The sequence below is a fragment of the Protopterus annectens genome, chromosome 10.part0 (assembly GCF_019279795.1).
Source record: "Protopterus annectens isolate FY-2018-M chromosome 10.part0, PAN1.0, whole genome shotgun sequence".
Classification (NCBI taxonomy): Eukaryota; Metazoa; Chordata; order Ceratodontiformes; family Protopteridae; genus Protopterus; species Protopterus annectens.
The window spans coordinates 449,043,325-449,067,770 of NC_056744.1; the positions used below are offsets into that span (position 1 = coordinate 449,043,325).

At 41.2% G+C, this 24,446-nt stretch overlaps 1 protein-coding gene across 1 annotated transcript in view; it reads right to left on the minus strand.

Annotated features, from left to right (window-relative positions):
- The window catches only part of DMAP1 (DNA methyltransferase 1 associated protein 1), a 634,515-nt gene that overhangs the window by 370,533 nt on the left and 239,536 nt on the right, over positions 1 to 24,446 (minus strand). Inside the window, exon 3 of the mRNA XM_044086784.1 lies at positions 23,898 to 23,989. Within this exon, the coding sequence (XP_043942719.1) occupies positions 23,898 to 23,989 (92 nt within the window). The remainder of the gene's footprint in view (positions 1 to 23,897; positions 23,990 to 24,446) is intronic.

Genomic DNA, 24,446 nt, shown 5'->3' on the forward strand with positions numbered 1-24,446 from the left:
CCCTACATTGAGATGGGAAGCATTCCAGGAGAGCTCAAAGTGTAGTTGTTCATTGGCAAAAGGGCACAGGAGTCAGTTTTCAACTTTTTTCTGTTTGCTATAAATTAGATGCATTTGTATGGAGCTGCTCTCCATGCAGTAGCAGCTGGCAGTGTCCTGTACAGAAACAAATGCTTAGACAATAAAATGTACCTATAAAACTGTATTAGGACTATAACTTTTAACACAGTGAAGCACAGAGAGGAGTTACATTTAGAGAAGTTAGTTTGTGTGTCAAACAGCAGTAATACCATATCCTAGTACTATTTAACATCTTCCTTTAACCCTGGAAACCACCACAGGAGACCTCTGTAAAGCCCAGTCCTTAAACCATAACAGACCACCCTAATACAGGTCCGGGCAACATGGATATGCAATTTTCAAATGTCTCTGTGGCCAGTTTGGTATATATCAGCATCCTGAGACAATGTAGCAATTGTCTCATGTTCTCAGCCACCCATTTAATCCTTAAAGAAACTAAAAGTATGTGAGATGTATATTCCCAACTTCCTTGGTGGCAAAAATGTCTTAAAAAACACAGCTGTCAAAAACACACACATTACATCCTACACACATAATGCTCACTACACATAGACCATCTTATGCTGATGCACTTAAAATAAACCTTCCCAAACCTCAAACACCTCCTAAGCTTACAAGTGGCAACACCTCTCCTTAGCAATCTCTAAAGCACACATCAAAAGCAACACCACCACACACAAGCCTACGCCCAATGATCTACCAAAAACAAAGCTCTTAAGGCAAGGAAACACTTTTACCTATTATTCTTCTCATGGGGATTCCATTTTATGACACACAGATGCCACGATCACCAGGTTAGACATTGAGAAGATAATGGCCTGCTGCTAACTGGAAGCCAGGATATGCAGTACCATGCACACACTCAACATCACTGCAACACAGGTACAAATACGATTGTATCATAGTCCAAGTGGGTATAAATGACCTCAGACATACCTCACTGGACTATATGAAAAGTGATATTATGGATCTCTCTGAATATATGGGTCTCAAACAGGTATGTACCTTGCATTTTGCAGCATTCTACTTCAAGGATGATACCATAGTATGATTTTAACAAATGGCTTAGTTTCTGGTATCATTCCAAGCAGATTCAATATTGGTCAGCATGGGAGGACATGGTTAACAGACCATGTTGCTCTGCCAAGGATGATCTGCACCCCCCCCCCGGACTTTCACATGTCGGCTAAAACATTACCCATCCCCTTAAAGCCTTTCTAAGGTAATGCCAAACATGACAAACCTTCCAAAAGAGCAAAAAAAAAAATCCAAGCAACCTTAAGGTGTTACTGCTCAATGCTAGGAGCCTCAACAAGAAACTCCATACCCTACAAGCTCTCCACATTCTAGAAAATAATGATATCTGTGCAATTACTGAGACTTGGTTTAAAGCCACAGAAAATACTCCAGCAGTGCAAGGCTATAGTGTCTTCCACACATTTAGGCCAACAGTACCACAGACAGTGTCTAAACGTGGATGTCTCACTCTACATCAGCAATGAATGTACCTCCAGTTTGGTTAAATGTGATGATGCCCTGGAGTTCATCCACATGCAAGTCATCATAGACAAAGTCTGTTACCATATACTAGCTAAATGTATGTCACCATGGAGGACTAACTGTTCCTTTGTAGACTGGGAAACTGCCCTCAAACTTTCAGGCACAATGTTTCCTGGACTTTATTAATATACATACCATGTGTAGATCAGAGTGTGTTATATAACTTTAAGAAGCTTTTCAGTCAACAGCACATGCATACAAGTACTGAGCACGTGCAAGCAAGAGTGCCATTTTGTAGTGAGCAGTCAAGATGTAAGCATGTGCGCATTAGTCAGTTAATTAGTTTAAGTTTAATGTTCCTGATATCCATCCTGATGTGTTTGCATGTAATGGTGTGTCTTTTGACTTTTCCCGGTTAGGGATCGCCACAGCGGAGCTCCGGTCCGCTAATGACTGGTAGTTGATGTTTACGTGCCGAGTTACCAGCCCTGACGCACAACGTGCCGAGTTACCAGCCCTGACGCACAACCTTCAACGAAGGTATGCCCATTCACGCATGTCTCCACGCAGAAGACACTCTAGCTGAGAATCAAACCGGACAGCATCTTACTGTGAGGTGACAACGCTACCGCAGCACCACCACCGCGGTTTTATGTTTGCATGTAATTCAGTATTTAAATGAACACTCAAGACTCATAGTCTTATTCAGATATACAAGACGAGCGACATGGTGTCAGAATGGGATCCGGTCAAAACCATGAGGCACACAGTTAAAGTTGGAGGAACATACAGGAGTGGATCATCCTTACTGCTCAAACAACTCATAAACAGGTCAAACAAATTCCAGGTAAAACTCACTTAAATGATTTTTCACTCAATGAATATAAACGAAACACTCAAATGCTCAAAATGAATTTCTAATTGAACGAAATGTCTGAAACTGTGACATATTGATAAAAATATTCAAAATAATTTACAAAAACATTTGAAACAATATCCGATTCGCATAAAATGTATAAAAAAGGGAAAACTACACTATTTTTTCACTGCGTGCTATTTTTTCACATTAACTAAAGTTAATTTGAAATATCCAAAGTGTTCAACGTGTTGGCAAGTGCGTGCAATATTTCAGTACAGTTATTTCGCAAACCACAGCCATTTCAAAGAATATTTTGTAAAGTACAGTCTTTCAAAGAGTTTTTTTGTGCACTTGAACCTCATCACAATTACCTGGTGTGTGTGCATGTTCATACACAATTACAAGGGCCATATTTGCATTGTTTTTAAGCATAACTGCTGGAATGGCAGAAGGATTCTGTAGACGATGTCTATTTGTGTTAGAAAACAATACTGCAGAAAGAAAATTGGAGTGTGTTTGAGCAGGAGTATGACATTTTCATACAGGCTGCTTTTTCTGACAAAGATGCACATACAAAGGCATTTATTCTGCTTAATGTAGCTGGTTCAGAAGCCATTGAAATACAGGGTACATTTGTGTATGCACCTGCTGTGTAAGCAGGGGAGGGGGAAACTGCCATATAGTGGTACCAGCTGAAATGAGGGAATACCCAGAGTGCTTAAAACGTAAATTTAGAGAAATGTGTAAACCCCAAATATTACAATGGAAAGACAACTATTTTACACAAGGGATCAAAAGCCTGGTGAAAGTTTTGCAGCATATATAACAGACTTGAGAAACAATGCCAAAACGTACAGATTTGGTGATTTGAGGGATGAGCTGATAAAAGCTTGTGTGCGGTATTAAAGATGATGCAGTGAGAAAGATTTTGCTTCAAGACAGAAATTTAACTTTGAATAAGGCCAGAGAGATTCATCCGATATATGAGCTCACAGAAAAGCACATGAATATGCTTACAAATGAGAACAGCACTGGAAGACACTTCAAGGGTGCTAATGCACACAGTATGCTGAACGGGGTTAAAACATACAGGCCCAAAGTTGTGGCAGCTTCAGTGAAACCCAGAACATTTCTAGCAAGTTTTAGAGCATGCTCTGTGAAGTGGACATGCTCAGTGAAGTACAAGGGTGAGTCAGCTAAATCAAAGAATATACCCCCCCCCCCACACACACACACACACACACACACACACACACCTAGCCTTATAGTCAACTGTCACAATTGTGGTGGCAATTATGAACCCAAGAGAGAAACGTTCTTAGCTTTTGGTCAGCAATGCCACAAATGTAAATTGAGGAATCATTTCAAAAGGTTTTGTAAATCAAAAGAGGTCCATTCTTTTATAAAAAAAAGAGCATTCGAAGAGGCACGTTGATCAATTAGAAAGCGGTGACCTTACTTTTTATGTTGATGGGGTGTCTGTATTTGGTGAAACAGTGAATGCTGTAGATTTGTGGGCAAAGAATGAAGTATTTTTTACTGTTCGGATTAATGGGAGATCCGTAGAACTCAAAGTTGATACTGGTTCAAAGTGCAATGGTATGTCAGCAGAAACATTTGCTACAGTAAAAGCTGGTGAGAAGCTTGATCTGGCAATGTGCGCAAAACTTGTTGCTTATGGTGGTGAAAATTCAAACTTAGGGCTCAGTAGTGCTTTCATATTACTCTGCTGGGAACAGCTATGACTTGCAATTTTATGTAGTCAAGAGACACGTTCAGCCATTATTAGGCCTCAAAGACAACGTGAAAATGGGACTGCTTTCATTTAATAAGGAAGTTCACCATGTAAGCTTGAAGGGTAACAGCTCAAATTTCACTCACACTATTTTTTCTGACTATGCTGATTCTTTCAAAGAAACTAGGCAAACTCCCAGTTGTGTACTCCATGAAGCTAGACCCTAAAGTAAGTCCAGTTATCAGACCAGCACAGAAAGTTCCAGTAGCTATGCAGAACAGTGTCAAAGCTGAGCTAGACAGAATGGTGCAGCAAGGAGTAATTTGTCCAGTTGAAGAACTGACTGAATGGGTATCCTCCATGGTGGTAGCCGACAGAATATGTATTGCTCCAAGAAACTTGAACAAAGCACTAAAACAACCTCATCATTCAATGTGCACAGTCAAAGAAGTTGCTGGTCTTATGCCAAATGCTTCTGTTTTTTCTGTGTTAGATGCAAAAAGTTTTTTTGACAAATTTATTCAGAAGGTAAAGATTTCTGAGAATGCCATTTGGAATAAATTCTGGCAGTGAAGTCTTTCTTTGTGTAATGGAGCACATTTTTTCTGGCTATCCATGTGCTATGATAGAAGATGATATTCTTGTAGAAGGCAATGATGAAGTTGAACATGATAGAAACTCTTCCACTGTGAATAGGTGCATAGGTTGTTACTAGGCTAATGACCATAGGGCCCCTACAAACCTAGCCATGTATCCCAAACCATTTTGGTCCTGATTACCATGGACATCTATATGGGGTGGGGTGGGGGGTTATGTTAGAAGGAAGGTAACTAAGGATGAATTTGCGGTGTATTAGTTTGGATATTACTTATCTTACTGATGGCCTCTGTCTGTGAAGGACATGGAGGTCAAACCAGGGGTAAAATTAATGATTTCCTAATCAATTGTCAAAATTTAATTTGTACTTGGTCAGGGATAAACTCTGTTTTACATGGCTAGGGAGCCGTTTCTACAGTATGGAGATTCTTTGGGGCACACATCTTTCCACCCAATTCTTTACATATAACAAGCAAAGTTCAGATACCTGGATATAGTGTTTCTGGTGCCATTTCTTTTGCACTTGTGCAAAAGATCCATCAGAGCTAAGTTTATGGAATACCTGTAAGCCTGACAAATGTCCCCTCTCAGCAGCCTGTAAAAAACTGAATACAGACACACAGCCTTTAGGTGAACAGTGTGGGACAGGGTATTCTTGCCCTGAATTCGTCTGGTGAGAAACAATGGTGGGTGTTCTAATGTTCTAACTGTTGCAGGTGTCTGGTTAGGTATATGCTAAAGAGAACATTGTATACAGTGATAGAGCTAAGGGCCAAGTAGAGTGGCACTATAAATTCCTTGGACCTGGATGCCATATCTTTACCTAGAAGCAGACTAAAATTGAATGATTTTTTTAGTATCTTAGCTATACTTTTGTCAAAAGCCAAATTGTTGTCTACATATGTTCCCAAATCCCTTACTACTGGGTTGTCTCTTAGGGGTGTTTTATTCATGGAATAATTAACCTGGATTTACACTTTCTCAAAAGACGCTATAATGTATTTTTTGGCATTGGGTTTTAGGTCACAGTCATTTATCTGTATTAAGCCCTCTTTAAAGATGTTGTTTTTTGGGGGGTAAATCTATGATGGCTCTCAGTTCAGAGTTATTTCTAAACTTGTTGAGCCAGAGACCTTCAACATTAGCCTTGACTTCCAAGAAGTAGATGCCAAACAGGAGCAGGCCCAGCAAGGACTCTTGGTGGAGGTGGTCTCACTGATCCTGAATTCTTGGTTCTTCTCTGTAAGCCAACTAGAAATCCAGCAGGTTATGTAGGGATTTATGCACAACTCAGAGACCTTTTCAATAATGACTGAATGGATTATTGTATTGAATGCCTTGGTAAGACAAGATATGTAGTACTCACTGTTTTGCCCTCATCCATTGCCTTGATGACCCTTTAAAAGAAGTCTACTGGGATAAGTAGCCATGCCCTTTCCATAACAAAATCAAACTGGGATGGGTCCAGTGTCTCTAGGTTGCCAATGTCCTTGTCTATCATTTCCATGATTTCCATGATAATTCATTCCATGTCTTTGCATATTAGGCTTGTTAGTCTGATGGGTCTGTAGTTCCTTGCATCTGTTGATGGTCTGCCCTTGTGGTCAAGCAGTGACTGTTGTGATCCCCCATTTAATTTGAAAGTAGCCTGCTTCAAGGCTGTAGTGCAATAGTGCCTCAAGTGGTCCTGATAGGTCATGTTTCAGACTGTTCAGGATGCAACCAGAGATATTTTTGGGACCCACTGAGGTGGTGTTATTGACTTTAGTGAGGGCTACCAGCACCTGGTCTCTACTAATTGTTGGGGGGTAGTATGTTGGAAGGGATGTTATCTGGTGGAGCTTGGGGGAGGGGGTATGGTTTGTCTGCCATGAACTACAGAGTGAACTGGCACCTCACCTGTGTGCCCTGTTCAATCACAGCCTCACCTCAGGCTTTGTCCCTACCGAATGGCACACTGCTACAGTCATCCATCTCCACAAAGGAGGAGCGACAACAGACCCTGAACTATTGCCCCATTAGCCTGATGAGTCTGATATGCAAAGCTACGGAATGCATCATCATGGACCTAATAAACAAGGATATAGGGAATCTCCAAACTCTGGATCCCACACAGTTTGGTTTTCTGAAGGTTAGATCATGCCTGCTCAAGTTGGTCAACTTCTTTGAGTCAGTCACCAGAGCAGTGGATGAAGGCAAGGTGGTTCATACAGCTTACCTTGATCTGGCCAAGGCCTTTGATACCATTCCCTACTCAGGAATCACAGAAAAACTCACTAAGCTAGGCATCAACCCCTATATCACTAGGTAGGTTGCAAACAGGCTCACAAGTAGAACCCACTGTGTGAAAGTAGCTGAGTCCAAGTCAGACTGCCAACCAGTCATGAGTGGAGTCCCACAGGGTTCGGTCCTGGGTCCTCTCCTGTTTGGTTTCTACTTCTCTGAAGTCCAGGCAAACATGAAGGGACTCTGGCTGACAAAGTTCACAGACAATTGCAAGTTGGGAGCTATTAACTCTCCAAGTGATGTTGACATCATACAGTAAGGCATCACTAAAACCAATGACTGGTGTCAGAACCATGGCTTTAAGTTCAATGCCAAAAAATGTGTCATCCCCTTTGGGAAAAACTCAGTTCCCATGAATTACCACATCAATGGAAGTCCACTGAACACAGACAGCATTATAACATATCTGGAAACACGGGTTGACAGCAACCTCTCTTTTGACCACTACATTGCCACTGTGGTCAGAAAGTCCTTCTATGTGGCACATCTCATTACTGAGGGTTTTGCATCCAGGAAGAAAGAGGTCATTGTCTCCCTCTACTCTTCCCTCATTAGGCCAATCATTGAGCACAATGCTCCATTTGGCATGTACCTCACTAAACACCTGCAACAACTGGAGAGGCCACAAAAGTACCTCATAAAGAGGATCCTAGGCTTTAAACATTTGTCCTATATGGACAGACTAAAACAACTCCAACTATTCTCTGTCTCATATGGCTTACTTAGAGGCGATCTCTGCTTGACTTACAAAGCCATGTCTGACCCAGCTCTGTTAGAAATGCTACAGCTAAAGAAATCCCAATCCCTTCACACCACACACTTCAGAGACCTCAACCTCATTACCACGATCAACAGAACATACTGGAGGGACAGGTTCATAACCCAGAGACTGCCCATGCTATGTAATAGACTTCTCATACATGTCAAGCAGAGCACCTCATTGGCACTCTTCAAGAGAGATCTTGGTGAGTTGATGGGAAATAGAAAACTGACCCCAGGGATCACTCCAGTGGCTTTCCTCGACAGAGGTACTGGGAACTATGGTCAGGTGACATGATGCCAGGGTAATCCTATGGGCTAGACTTGTAAAGTCCCCAGTGCCATTAGCCTAGTACACACCTATGAACCTATTTGTTATGTCACCCTGTTTGGTGAAGGTGGTACCATTCACCACCAGCACAGCACACTGCTGTGTGTTACCTTTAAGGTTCTGGATATAGCTGAAGAAAGCCTTGTGATTGCCCTTAGTCTGTGAGGGTATCCTGAGTTTGCAGTTGGCCTTGTATTTAATTAGATCTTTTAGTTTTTTTGTTTAGGTGTAGAAGAGAGCACTTGTTTTTAAAGGAGTTGTTCTTCCAAATTTTGGCCATGAGTTTTCTTCTTTTATTATATATCCTGTGTTGAATCCAAAAGAAGGACGTTGGAGTGAAACCAATATTCTTTTTTGCTACAACAATGAGCACTTTCATCTGAATTATATGAACTTCATCCTGTACAGGTGAGGATTCCATCAGTGGAGTTTGTTTTTAGTGTTTGTTTTGGGTTTATTTCTGGTAATCAGAATCACTTAACTAGCCTAGAAACTGTTACTGGAATGTGTGGAGAGAGAGCTATTAGAAAAACCATTGTAAAATGCAATATTGTTTTTAGAATCACTCTGCAAAACAGTTTCAACAGGATCACCAACAGTCACACTCAGAATGGTAAGACAAAGTCTGTCATTATACTTTATGGATTTTGAACCTACACCCTTATCTTGGGTATTCATTTCAGGTTCCTAACTGTTGAATATGAACAGCCAAAGCATGTGTTTGAGGGAATTGAGTATGTGGCAGTTTGTATGTATTAAAATGTACTGTGTACTGTGAACTTTGAATGAACACTGAGCAACGAGAAAATGCTGAAAAACAAGAGTCTGCCTGAAAGCAGAAAATGTGCCTTTTATGGAAGTGCATCCGATTTTCTTTCTTTGCCCAGAGATATGATGATGTGAATTGTCTTCTGTTTATGGGTAAACCTTTGATTGTTTAATTGACCTGTATAATGACCTAATTGGTTCATTTTTATATTTTTGTACTGTCAGCAATATCACCAGTATATAAGCTTGTTTATTCCTTTGTTCTGGGAGTCTCCCTGGTACTTTCCATGAGGCTCCCACACGTGTGTACTGTAGATAATAAAAACCACTGAAAGAGAGAAAGAGCTGTATCTGTCTTAATTTTCAAAGTATTGTGTAACGTAACAATTGGTGCCGTGACTCGGATCTGAATTGAGAACAAGCTGCAGCAGTCAGGAAGTGGAAGAAATACTGCTAATGAAAGAGCCCATAACAGACTTTTCTGTATCTGCACTGTTTTTTTTCATCTCTCTGTCTGCCTACTTTAAAGATTTGAAATTTTTTTTATGCAGAAAAAGATATAATTTCTCTCATTCAGTTGTTTTGAGGTAAGTGACATGCATTTCTCTTCTGCTATTAAATGTGCAGTATGAGTGTGGGTTAATACAGAAATACTGGCGACATAAGTATGAAAGGAGGAATGATAGTGGGGTACCAAGATGTTTATATAACGCCTTAGCTAAGCCTGTGTTAAACAAGTATAGCTTACTGAGTGAAAATGGCAGTGAGTGTGGGAAAAATAACTGAGCCAGAAAGAGGTACACCAGCTGGTTATATGTTTTATCATGTGTCCCGGGACAGTTGTATGTTTTAAATCAGTGGATCGCCCTTACTAAAAATTACATTGACCTTGCTTTTCCCGAAAATGGTAGTTTTAATAAAGATATATTGACTAATTTGCAAAAAAAGTTAAAAAAAAGAAAGAATACCAGGGTTGTGCTGGGCAGCCTTTAATGATTGGATGTGTGAAGCTAAAAAAAGGGAAAAGGACTTGGTCATTAGTAGTCTTAAGGACAATCAAAAGAAACTAAAAGAGCAGATAAAGGAACTGCGACATACTGCGCATAATCTAGATGTAGCAAACGGTAAAGGCTTAAAGGAACCGCCCTTTAAGGGATTATATCCTGTACAAGAATTAAGTAAATTACAAATAACTGAATCATCTGAAGATGCTAACTCTTGGTTCCCCCCACCCCCTACGGCCCTTCCACCGCAATATCAGCCTTCACAGTTTCAAGACGGAGCAGTGAGCTCCACAACAGAGGGCAAAGGCTGGCGGGGAGAAGAGCAGACTGCACTAGACTCTGGAAGCGGAACTAAGGCAATGGGAGGTCAGCCTAGCAGACCGCTTATAGAGCAACCTGACCAAACCATCACCTAGACTAACCCGTTCGAAGACCAAAAAACAGCAGAAAAGCACAAATGCTTTTTGACCCTAGGTCTAGCTCGTTGAAAAAATATTATAATAAAAAAGCCGTATATTTACACAAGGGTAAAATTTACAAACAATGTCCAATTGTAATTGAAGACAAGGACGACTACAGTGGTCCGGACAAATCTAATCCAGATTCTGACTCTGAATCGGGCACTAGCCCATCAGATGAAGAGGGAGTATTCCCATTGAGAGAAGTCCCAAACCCAGCACATGCTAGAGATGTGAGACAACCGGCTACAGTAGTGGTACCTAGGGCATGGTCAGCAGTTGATTTTCAACCGATCACTAAATCACTTCCGCCTATTCATAATAACCCAGCAAAGTTTCAACGTGTATTGGCAGGACATATCTGTTTGCAAAATCCTACCATAGAAGAGGTTAGAGCTGTCCTCCAATACGCTGTCCCAGCTGATCTCATGAAACATATCTGGGATCATGCTAATGTTCTTACCCCAATACCGAAGCACAATATGCAAGGGGAGAATGGATTTGAAGCGGTTAGGCAATGCATAGTTGATTCTATCACTGTAACAGTGCCACCTACCCCCAATTGGTCAAAAATTAAATCAGTCATACAGAAAGAGGATGAGCCTATAGACGAATACTTAAATCGACTCACTGAAGCCTTTGAGGCATATTCTGGGTACCCAGAGCCCACCGAAGGACCAGCAAAAAGCGGGCTGTCAGCTGTCTTTGTAGATGGGCTACACCCTCAGTTGAGGGACAAGTTAAAGGAAGTATGTTTAAACTGGCCTAGCTTGGGCTTGCATGAGTTAGTCCAGCAGGTACAATACCTATCCAACCATTTAGCTAAAGAAAAGAAGGATTTACAGGAGCAATTAGTAAAAGCACAAATCCAAATGTGTAACATTTTTGGTCAACGGGGTAGAGGACAAGGGTGAGGAAGAGGGAGAGGTGGACGCCAAGGACCAGGAAACCAGAATAGACAAAACTGGCAGGGAACACAGTTGGCTCCACCCCAGAATTCTAGTAATCAGACAGAGTGTTTTAACTGTGGCCAAGCAGGCCATTGGAAAAATGAGTGTCCATATTTGGCTGAGCAACCTGCACCATACACCAATACGTCACAACAGTGGAATTCTAGTTGGACACCGTCCAATCGACAGCAACCACAATAAAGGTTCTCTGAACAGAAACAACAGCAATAGTGTCCTTTTATTCCTGTGGATCAGGATGGACCACATGTCATGTTACTGGTTAAAAATAAACCCTATCCATTTTTAATTGATACCGGAGCAACTAAATCCATGCTAGCTGGCAAAGCAGCCATAAATGTTCCCCTCTCTGACAAAATAACTAGAGGGGTGGGTGTCTCTGGTATACCTATTGAGTATTCCGAAACTATTACAGTCCCAGTCACTTTGGGACCTCTGCAGAATAACCATGCATTTTTAGTAGGACCTTCAGCACCTTTAAATCTATTAGGAAGAGACTTGCTTTGCAAAATGGGGGCCACCATTTTTTGCACAGCTGATGGAGTTTATCGCCAAGTACCTTCAGACCAACAAGATAGTACCCTGGCAGCTTTAGATGACTCCGTCATCTTACCGACTATGTGTATTCAGCCAAATGCTGACAGAAATGAGTATTTACATTCCCTACCCTCTCACCTGTGGACTACTCATGACAATGATGTAGGATTTTTGACCTCAGCTACTCCTGTAAAAATAACCCTAAAACCAGGAGCAAAATTACCGTGAGTACCACAGCACTCTTTGACAACTGAGGCTATATCTGGTATTGCCCCTGTTATTTCTGCATTGGAACGACAAGGGATCATAGTACCTACCACAAGTCCATGTAACACCCCAATATTACCGGTGAAGAAACATGTGCAAGACTTGCGGGAAGTTAAAGCCGTTTTGCCCGTCTTCTCGATTGTACCAAACCCAGCTACTATTTTAAGCTGTATCCCACCTACTGCAAAATGTTTCACGGTAATAGATATTTCATCAGCTTTGTTCTGTATTCCAGTGCATCTCAACAGTCAGTATTTATTTGCATTTACCTACAAAGGTCAAGTAGAATCCCCAACCTTATTTTCTAAAGAGATGCATAGACAGTTACAGGATCTGCAACTGCCGTCACGTTCAGTTCTGGTCCAATATGTGGACGATATTCTTATAGCTTCGCCAGACAGTAACTCATGTAGGGAAGATTCCCTTCTAGTGTTAAACTTTTTAGCTACATGAGGGTTTAAAGTAAATAAATCAAAATTACAATTTTGTCAGAAAAAGGTACAGTATTTGGGACATATTATTACAATGGGTTCTCGTCAAATACTCCAAAATCGTATAACTTCTATTCAAAATGCCCCACGCCCTGTAATTCAGAGGCAGTTTTGAAGATTCCTTGGCCTAGCAGGATACTGCAGACAGTGGGTACCTAATTTTTCGAAAATTTCAGCCCCCCTGTTACAACTTGTAAAAAAAGATATTACGGAACCTCTGCCCTGGACATCACAACATGGTGAGGCTTTTCAGGCTATCAAGACAGCCTTGGTAAATCCTCCTGCCTTAGGGTTACCAGATTATTCCAAACCATTTATTTTTTTTTTGCTGTGAGAGAAACAAAACTGCCTTGGGTCTCTTAGCCCAGCAACGCACTGGAGGCTACCGGCTTACTGCTTACTACAGCACTCAACTAGATCCGGTTGTCTCTGGTTACTCAGCTTGCTTACGGGCCGTAGGAGCCGCTGCTGTCTTGGTTGACATGACAGCTCCACTAACCCTGTGACATGATACTATACTAGCAGTTCCACATGCAGTTCAAGCGTTACTTTTAAAAACAAAAACACAATATCTTTCAAATGCACGTCTTACTAAATATAAATTAAGTTTAATAAATAACCCCGCCCTGCAAGTCATTTGCTGCCCACCACTGAACCCTGCATCTTTAATACCAACATCGGATGAGAGCGAACCACATGATTGTGTGCCTGTAGTTAACTCTGTTCTTTCTCCTAGGTTACACTTGTATGACACTCCTTTGCAAAATCCTGATTTGGTTCTCTTTGTTGATAGATCCTGCTTATGAACAAACTACAGAAAATTCCAAGCAGCTTGGTCAGTCTATACTCCGATTGAAGTTTTACGGTCAGCATGATTACCCCCAGGCACTTCCGCGCAGGCAGCGGAACTAGTGGCATTATCGAATGCATGCAAAATAGCCAAGGACAAGTCTGTTACTATATATACTGACTCCCGTTATGCCCATGGTGTTGTTCATGATTTTGGTATACTACGGAAGGAACCAAGGTTTTTAACTTCTTCCGGGTCACCCATTAAAAACCATTTTTATATTAATAATTTGTTAAAGCACTTATTATTACCATCTAAAATTGCTGTTGTAAAATGTGCAGCCCATCAATCTAATGACTCTTTTAAAACTAAGGGCAATAATTTTGCTGACTGGGCTGCTAAACAGGCTGCTCTCTCACAAACTTTTCAGGGACATTTTTTGCAGCCTCTGCAACCAATAGTTTGTTTTAATACCACAGTGTTAAAAGCTTTACAGGATAAAGCTCCAAAATCAAAAAGGAGACCATGGCTGGCTCAAGGTTGTTTTAAACGCTCTGATTTCATTTGGCAACATCCAGATGGCAGACTGGTCTGCCCAATGTCCATGTTAAATTCTCTTATTAAAGCACATCACTTGCCAGCTCATGTTGGGGTACAAGCGCTAATAAAACAAATCCAAAAGGGCTGGTTTGCCCCAGGACTTTCTGCTTCTGTACAGCATTTTTTGAGCATGTGCTCCACTTGTTTACAGTATAACATTTCAAAAGGCCCTATGGCTCCCACACAACCACTGCCAAAACCATTGGGACCATTTTGCGCTTTGCAATGGGATTTTATTGAACTTCCGCCTTGTGCTCATTTCAAGTATGTTTTAACTGTTGTTGATTTTTTTTTCTGGGTGGTTAAAAGCCTACCCATGCACTAAGAATGATGCTATTTCAGTTGCTAAAAAACTTTGTTATAAATTGATACCTCATTTTGGTGATCCCTGTCAAATATATTTGGACCGTGGAACACATTTTACTGCTCAGTTAATTGATTCACTGTGTAAAATGTTAGGCATCACTCTAAAATTTCATTGTCCATATAGTCCACAGGCATCAGGTATTATTAAACGCATGAATCAGACACTAAAAACAAGACTGGCTAAAATTACTACTGAAACGGGCCTCACTTGGGTACAGGCCCTACCTCTAGCTCTACCCTCTATAAGAGCTGAAGTACATCCTACTAAAGGTCTTTCTCCTCATGAAATCCTCATGGGCCGCCCTATGCGTATGCCCATGACTCCACCACCACCCCTAAGTATAATGCATTTGATCATGATATTCTCCTGTATTGCACTTCTCTTGTTTCTTTTTTACAGTTTCATCATCGCCAGGTAGCAGCGGCTCAACAAACCCCTGATCCTTTCCTGTCCTCGGCACTACAACCAGAAGACTGGGTATATGTCAAGTCATTCCCTCAAAAAACAGCTCTTCAACCACGCTGGAAAGGGCCCTTCCTAGTTCTACTGACCACTTCATCAGCGGTTCGACTACAAGGCTCAACCCACCTGGATTCACATATCACACGTCAAAAAGGTAATCCCATCTAAAAATCAGCAACCGCTACCTTTTGTTACTCCTGATTCTGCACCTATAGCTACTCGTACTCGAAGCCAGTACCTGACAATGCCTAAAGTTTATCCATTTGGACAACCTCACCAAGCGCAACCACCATTTCCACAAAAGTACTGCACAACTATTTTGCTGATTATTTTTTGTCGTTCTGATAATTTTAGTGTGGCCGTTTTTATTTCCTGCCCCAACTATGCCTCATGCCAAATGAGCTGCATGGCATCCACCTTTCAATACCTACCAAGCTATTAAATACGCTTATGCGTCATCCCTCAACATCTCAGACTGCTAAATTTGCACTGCTATTCCTACTGTTCATGGGGGATTGATTCTAAATATAGTCCCTTTAGGGGTTAATGAAACCTGGGCGAATCTGATCTATGATGCATCAAATGTTATTTCAAAGGACAAGATAGCATTACAGTTGTCCCTCTGTCAAAATGGAACTGTGTGTTTTCAAAAACTTGGTAAAACCAGAGCCGGGTGTAGCCATTGTAACAAAACAGTGGTATATAACTGCACTGCAAACAATTTGGGTTGTGTAACGGATTTTTCACCTGTAAAAAGACTGGTTAAAAACTCTATAGCTAACTTTTCCCAGAAAATAGAAACTGTTTATTCGAAAATATACCAAGGACTGCAGGACGCCGGGGATCGTTTCAAGCCTATCAACATCACCGTTAAAGTAGAAAATTGTTATTTTGTGTGCGGCAGAAAAGCATATAAATGGCTACCAGGAGAATGGTCTGGCAGCTGTTTCCTGGGCTACCTGGTTCCAGCTATTCGACATGTATCTGGCATTACATAAGGGAAAATTTCGAAACGTTCGAGAGGTTAAGAAGCCTGCCAATCCTGTAGGTTGAGTTGATGTTTTAGACAGAGCTCATGAAGTCAGTCAAACTGAAACCTCAAAAGGTGTCAGGCTACGAAAAGTTACTTATGTTGGTCATGTGTTTCCCAGTTCAGGCTTTTGACCAGATCCTTCCAAGCAAACAGCAATTCTTGAGATGCCAGCGCCAGACAATGTTGAAGCCCTACAACTTTTTCTTGGCATGGTTAACTATTTAGGCAAGTTCATTCCAGATGTGAGCCAACTTTTAGCACCTCTTAGACAGCTGACATGCAAAAATATATCTTAGTCCTGGTCAGAATACCATCTAAGCGCATTTGATGTCCTGAAACAGAGAATTGCCAGTCCACCTACATTAAGATACTATGGTATTCACAAAACAGTAACTCTTTCTTGTTATGCTTCTCAGTTTGGTCTTGTTGCAGTCATTCTTCAAGAGGGTAGACCAGCAGCCAATTCGTCAAGAACTGTAACCCATACCGAGATGCAGTATGGCCAGAAAAGGAACTCTTGGCAATTGTGTTTGCATGTTTGAAGTTCCATGATTGTATTTACGGCCGACCCATTCATATCGAGACTGACCACCAACCTCTAGTAACTATTTTGAGAAAGCCAATGCACACAGCTCCTGCTAGATTGCAACGTATGATGCTCAAACTGCAAAAGTACCATTTAAGTCTTGTTTACACAAAAAGCATTCTTCTTTATCTTGCTGATACTTCATCCAGATCACCCAGAAAAAAACACTGAACACCAAGAAAATGAGAAACCTGACTGAAGTCATGGAAGTGAAAAATTTTTCTTCTACACGTCTTGATGAGCTTAGAACTCACACAGCTTTAGACCCAAGTCTTCAGAAGCTTAACCACTTCCTCAGTCAATGATGGCCTTCTAAGCAATCTTGCTTACCAGTAGAAGTACAGCAGTATTTTCCTTACAGAGAAGAGATTTTTGTCTGACAAAGTTATCATCATGAAAGGTTTGTTCTAAACCTTGCAACAAGAGTGCATTACGATCTTGCATTGTGGCCACCCAGGAACTGATTCTACCAAAAGTGGGGCAAGAGGACTAGTATTTTTTCTTTCTATGTCACAAGAAATTGAGAGAGAAATAACACTAAACCGCATCAACAGAAAGAATCACTTCAGTTAAGCCAGATTCCTGAACTACCTTGGTCGACAGTAGCCACAGATATCTTTAAGTGGAATGGTCAACATTACTTGGTATTCAGTAGACTCTTATTCAAATTGGTTCGAGATTCACATACTTCTTAACCTAATCTCCAACACTATCATCACCAAGTTGAAGAGACATTTTTCTGTCCATGGTAATCCGCACAGAATTATTTCTGACACTGGTGCACAGTTTACAAGTCAGGAGTTCAAAAGATTTGCTGAAACATGGGACTTTGTTCACATTACGAGTAGTCCTGAATACCCACAGTCAAATGGCTTGGTGGAATGCGCAGTTCAGAGTGCAAAAAAGTGTTAGAGGAAACAAAATGAGACAAATACCAATGTTTTTCTAAATCTCTTGACTCTCAGAAACATTCCTCACAATCATCTTGGTTCGCCTGCCCAGAGACTTTTGTTGAGACAAACAAGAACCACACTATTAATCAGTCGCAGTTTGTTGGTTCCATATGTTAAGAACAGCAAAGCAGTGAAAGCTCAACTCCTGAAAAAGTGTTTGTCCAAGAAGTCCTACTATAAGACCAGCAAACAGCTCAATTCATTACAAGAAGGGAAAGATAATGAGGATGCAGACAACAAAAGGGTTTGATGGGACTGGATTTGTGAAAAGTTTGTGTCAAGCGCTGAGACCGTACATTGTGGGATTGTAGGGAATAGAATGTAGGGACAATCCAGAAAAAAAAAAAAAAAAGTATCTGCTTTTACTGTATTTGTGTTTCTTCCTACTTTATTTTGCTTTTGCGTCATCTTAATAGTACTCAATTGTATTTATTACTGCTTGGTGTAACTCATTCTAAGCCTTTTAGTTTAAGCACTTGGGCTTCAAACCAGTTGTTTTACATTAAGAAGGTTTGTGGTCTGCACTGTAGTGGCAGAACAGGTAGCTTACATCCTTCTAAGTTGGGAACTGCTGATTGAGGGCTCAGTGTCCGTTATTCTAAAAGTGTATTAATTCTGGTTTAAGCACTTGGGCTTCAGGCCAGTTATTTTACATTAAGAGGGTTCGTGGTCTGCACTCTTGTGGGAGGAGAGGCTGGACTCTGCCCTTCTGAGCTGGGAATTTCTGGTTAAAAGCTTATAGTGCCTGCATATTTGAACTGCTTCTTACTGAAATTGGTACACCTTGATTGCTGTAGCATAGACTAGATCCAGGCCTGCTGAATCTAGCTTTGTTTGTATAACTTGAGTACTAATCCAGGCATTATTTAAAGTATTCAATTGTATTTATTACTGCTTGGTAGTAACTTGATTAAAGTGTAGCTATCATTCTAAGTCTTTTGGATTAAGCACTTGGGCTTCAGACCAGTTGTTTTACATTAGGAAGGTTTGTGGCCTGCACTGTGGTGGCAGGACAGGTAGCTTACATCCTTCTAAGTTGGGAACTGCTGACTTGAGGGCTCAGTGTCTGTTATTCTAAAAGTGTATTAGTTCTGGTTGAAGCACTTGGGCTTCAGGCCAGTTATTTTACATTAAGAAGGTTCGTGGTCTGCACTCTTGTGGGAGGAGAGGCTGGACTCTGCCCTTCTGAGCTGGGAATTTTTGGTTAAAGGCTTATAGTGCCTGCATATTTGAACTGTTTCTTACTGAAATTGGTAAACCTTGTTTGCTGTAGCATAGACTAGATCCAGGCCTGCTGAATCTATCTTTGTTTGTATGCTTGTTGTTTGTTTGCTTGTTATTTCCCTGAAACGCTAATTCCACCTAAAATGCGGCTTTTCAGCGCTTCTGTGGATCCCTAGTGATATCTGCATTGCTTACTGTACTTATTTCCTTGTTTCACTTGAAAGAAAGTTAATGTTTGTCGTTTTTGCATTTAAGTTACCTGGCACTTGCTCACTAAAGCAATTATACAAGTCAGCACTAAAAAATTAAAAGCACTACACCCTCACAAACTCCCCATTGAGTACCTTGTTCCCCACTGGCCCTTTTTTTCAGTTATAAAGGAATTCCCAATACTATTCTAGCATGTCCAAAGGTCAGTTGTCAATCTCCTCTCCGGTCCAGCTGATGAATCTGGGAATCTTGAGGCAATGTTACAACTGCCTCATATACACAGACAACCCTCTCCTCCACCCAACAAATTCCAACACATGTGAGAGATGCAATCATATAGCCAAACTGGAGGCTAAGCTCTCTCAACTCAGTACTGGCGTAACTAGTCTGGAGGAGAAGGAAACCACACTCACTACGATTCCAGTCTCACATAGACCTACCATGACAGCAAACCAAACACATAAACACACAAAAACATACTTGGAGGCTCTAAATAAAAATCTGCCTAAGCAGCAGAGACCTCCAAAGCAAACACCCAAGCAACCGCTACCCCAAAACAAAACACGTGCAACACATAGCTCACAAAGCCAGTGTGCCGAACAGTCACAGCCCTTAAGGCTAAACAACACACCTGATACACTTGTAATAGGTGACTATCGTCAGGCACACTGACGGCCTGCTCACCAGGCTGAACAAGGAGAAGGTCACGGTGAGCTGCCTGTCGGGAGCTAGGATCTGCCACATAACACAAGCACTCAGGTCACTCCAAGGCAAGTACAAATATGACTCGGTCATTGTCCATGCTGGTGTGAATGACCTGAGACTTACCTCCCTGGACTACATGAAAAGAGACATAGGAGCTCTCTGAGCATGTAGCCCAGGCTGGTATGACCCTGACCTTGAGTAGCATCTTACCTTCACCAAGAATGATGCCACAATATAAAGACAAGATGATCAATTTCAACAATTGGCTTAAGTATTGGTGTCATTCAAAGGGGATCCAATGCCTGTCAGCCTGGGATGACATGCTCGACAAGCCACGATGCTTCGCTAGGGACGGCTTGCACCTGTTACCCCTGGGCTTTTGGATATTGGTAAAGGCTCTTGCTTGCCCCATACTGCCTTTATTAGGCAAGGCTCAAAAGACAAACCCACCTCCATAGGTATCACAAGGGATAAGAAACTAAGAGTAATGCCACTCAACGCCAGAAGTCTAAACCTCAAGATGCACGCACTCGAAACTCTCCTTAGCATGGAGAACATCGATATCTGTGCAGTAACAGAAACCTGGTTCAAGGCTCCCGAGAGCACCCCAGCACTACCAGGTTAGGAGGGGGAGTATCAATATTTGTCAAAGATACCCACACCTCCAGGTTGGTGGCACAGCACGAAGCATCAGAGACTATCCATGTGCAACTAACAGTAGGTAAAACTGCCTTCCAGTTTATAGCCTGCTACAGACCACCCTCCCAAACCCAGGAACCCCACTCGGCCTTCCTGAGAACAGTGGAAAATATGAAGGTCTCTCCAAACACCATTATATTGGGCGACTTCAACTACCCAAACATAGACTGGGAGCATTACTCTAGCTCCAACATCCTAGCCCAAAGGTTCCTAGAATTTATAAACTCAATTGCTATGGAACAACTTGTTACCACTCCCACAAGAGGGGAAAACATACTGGACCTGATCATCACCAACATGGGGACTCTATGCTCCAGACCAGAAGTGTATCCCTCACTGGTAAGATCAGACCATAAACTAATCTCACTGGATATTCACATCCCGACCCCACCCCATGCCCAGAAAACCACAGTGAAAAACTTCTCTAAAGCAAATTTCACACCCCTCAAAACCGAGGTGGAATCCTTCAAAGCCCCTGAGCCTGTGGAAAATATGGCCCAGACCGCAGAATCCTTTATAAACGCATTCTATGAACACCTTCAGGAATGCATGGATCATGCAATCCCAAATAAAACCAAGACCCAATTCTCCAAAGGCAGACGTCCTGTCTGGTGGACCCCAGCCATAAACAAACTATACAATAGAAGGAGGAAGCTACTACATGATAGAGCAAAATCCCAAAAAGGGAAGGCATCTCTGATCAGTATTAGCAAAAAACTACGGGCACTCATAAAATCGTCTAAGGCCAGCTTCGAGAGAAAAACTGCACAGGACACTAAGGATAATCACAAGGCTTTCTTTAGTTATGTTAGGAACCTGGGTGGGAATTCCCAGATATGCTCAGAATTAGTCCAAAACTGTCCCTGTTGCTAAACCCAGTCCTAACTTTCACATTACAAGATCAAGTCGCATTTCCAGACCTAGTTCTAGATACATGACAACCGGGACACGAATGTTGTTTTGTTTATTATGCCTGAATAATTTGCATGCCTATTCAAGTGTCATTTTCACAAGACAGCTCAGTAAAGAGGGAGGATGTACATCAGTGTGTGTGATATACCTTTAAGAAGCTTTCCAGTCAGGGGGCATGTGCATATAAGTACTGAGCATGTGCAAGCAAGAGTGCCATTCTGTAGTGAGCAGCTGAGGTGTAAGCATGCATGTGTGGTTTAGTCAGTTTAATGTTTCTGATATCCATTTTGATGTGTTTTTATGTAATAAAATACTTAAATGAACACCCAAGCCTCATCGTCTTATTCAGATATACAATATGAGTGACACCATGGACCAGACAGTGCACTCTCCAACCAGAGGTTCACACATACTGGACTAGTATTCACCAATGCGAACACTGCAACCCCCCCCCCCCCCCCAATCATATCCTCACTGGTAAGGCGGATCACAAAGCAGTCTCCTTCAAAATTAAAATCAACTCAGAAAACCCCAACTAAGCCTGTAACAGTTAGGAACTACTCTAAAGCAAACTACATCCTACTAAGCGACAGTCATTCAAAATTCAATGTCCCCCCAACATTGAGATCACAGCAACCTATGCAGAATCATTCACAGAAACCCTGTACAAACATGTGAACAGTTGTATTCAGGCTGCTATACCTACTAGAAATAACTCCACAAAAACACACCAAAAGCAAACCACACTGGTGGAATCCCAATCTTAACAGGGTGCATAACTAAGGAGAAAAATCATGGCCAAAATGAGAAAGAGTTACTCTCATAAAGACAGGAGCTCACTGATTAAACTAAACAAGAAACTAAGAGGAATAATCAAGGCAAACTGTGAGGTCCCGATATCCTCTCAGGCTAAGGATAATGGCAACGACTTCTTCAGCTATGTCTGAAACCTTAAGCAAAGCAGTGTGCCGAATTGGTGGTAAATGGCACCACCTTTGTTAAGCAGAGAAACATAGCAAATCTGCTAGCTGACAAACTCAACTCACTTTACTTGACCCTTATCAGACCCATCATGGAGTAGAATGACCCCTTTGGCAAGCACCTGACCAGGCATTTGCAACAGTTGGAATGCCCACAGAGGTTCCTTATCAGGAGAATCCAGGGTATTATTACACCATCCTAAACATGATTGCCTTAAGGCTCTAACTCTATACTCACTCTCCTACAGATTACTGAGAGTTAATCTATGCCAGGCATAAGGCATCCACATAACCAGCCGTGATGGATCTTTTGCAAATCCATAAAACGAATAGCACTAGAAAAACCTGATCAGATACAAGTATTTAAAACTTTGCCTGCGACATAAATAGAACATGCTGGTAAGACCAATATATGTCTAAAAGGATCCCTGTGCTATGGAACAGACTCCCCATTAATGTGAAGCAGAGTTCATCCTGGACCGTACTCAAATGTAACCTTGACCATTGAATGGGAAATCATAAAATGCAGCTTCAATCTGACCCCCATGTCTCTAATGAACAAAGGCAGACAGTAAGTAAAATATTACCTAATACATCTAACCACAAACCCTCAGCTACCTCCAAACTAACATATCCCCTCCTAATACACAGCCAATATAAACGATGACACAGTTGGACTGGGGTTGCACAACTAGGCTTATAAAGGCCCTGGTGGTTGGTCTAGTACATACCTATGAATCTACAATACTTAAAGTAAAAAGCAACAAGTACAAGAGCAATAAAACAACTGGTGTCTAAACAGATAATATCATGGAGCTTCTTGTTAGGCAAACAGAACCAGACAGAGTTCCCTTTTCTGATGGCACACTCTTCTTCTGACAGGTAGATTACAATATAACCCATAATTCTCTAAGGTCTTATAATCAGGAGTGGACTTGCTGCCAACTCCCCAGTTGCCTGAAACTTACCTACCCAAGAGCCTCTACCTACTGGGACAACATCTAAACCAAATGACATAACCAGCTGACTCAGATGCCTACAGAGGCTTCAGGGATTGTAGACATGGTTTCCATCCATGTGTACCTTTAACTTCTACCTGTTTCAGTTAAATGAACTCCCGACTTGTTGAAAGTAAATACATCTCTTTGATTAATAGAATGCAATCTTTGAGCTTGCATACTTGACAGCTATCATACTATTTTCTTGTACGGATGTGCCTTGCATTTTGCGGCATTCTACTTCACCAAGGATGATGTCAAAGTATGAACAAAAATGAGTGATTTTTAACAACTGGCTTAGTTTCTGGTATCATTCCAGGCAGATTCAATACCGGTCAGCATGGGAAGACATGGTTAACTGTACAAATGTACAACTACAGTGCTTTTGAATTTTATACTGTGGTATTCTATAGGTATCCACAATGCATTACTGCACACATTTTATCTTCGCCATTGAATCTGGCACAAGGATAGCTACAAAACATCCACTGGACCAGTCCGCCTACCTGGTTATCAAATAAACAAAAAGCAAAATGAAAATCTCTGCATAGATACCGCAACACACGCTGACAAAAGATAAAAGCTTCTAACAGTACAACATTGTGAACACAGAAAGGAGAAACGTGAACACCGGAATGAGCAGTGAAGTTTTGGAAATTCGAACAAGATTCCTCATTGCCATGTATACTTTCAAAGTGCTACGGTTTCATTAAGTTACATGCTTAATAAAAACTTACTTCTTGTCTGAGTACAGTAGTGCATAAACTTCTCTGTGCATCCCTTCAGGTCTTTTAAAGGTCAAGGTTTCAGTTGACTTCTTGGATTTTTTCTAGAAAATATTAAACATAACATACATAAGAGTCAGAAACAAAAATTTTAACACTGTAGGTGGTAAAACTATCACACTAACAAGAAACTGTTCAAAGGAACAACTAAACAGACAAAGCAAAGTAAATATGTATATGCATACAGATGCATATATCAGAGTATATGCAGGCACATATCAGTTCTGAGGTTTCTAATGACGATGCAGTTACACTAATAAGCACAGAAATACTGCTGCTTCAGCCAGCCCAGTTGTATAATGGTTTTGTTTCCATCTCCAGTGGATATAAAAAGTTTACACACCCCTATTAAAATGCCAGGTTTTTGTGGGAGACCACAATTAATCATTTCAAAACTTTTTCCACCTTTAATGAGACCTATAACCTGTACAATTCAATTGAAAAACAAGTCTGTTAGGGGAAAAAATATAAAAAATAAAAAACATGCAATAAGCTGGTTGC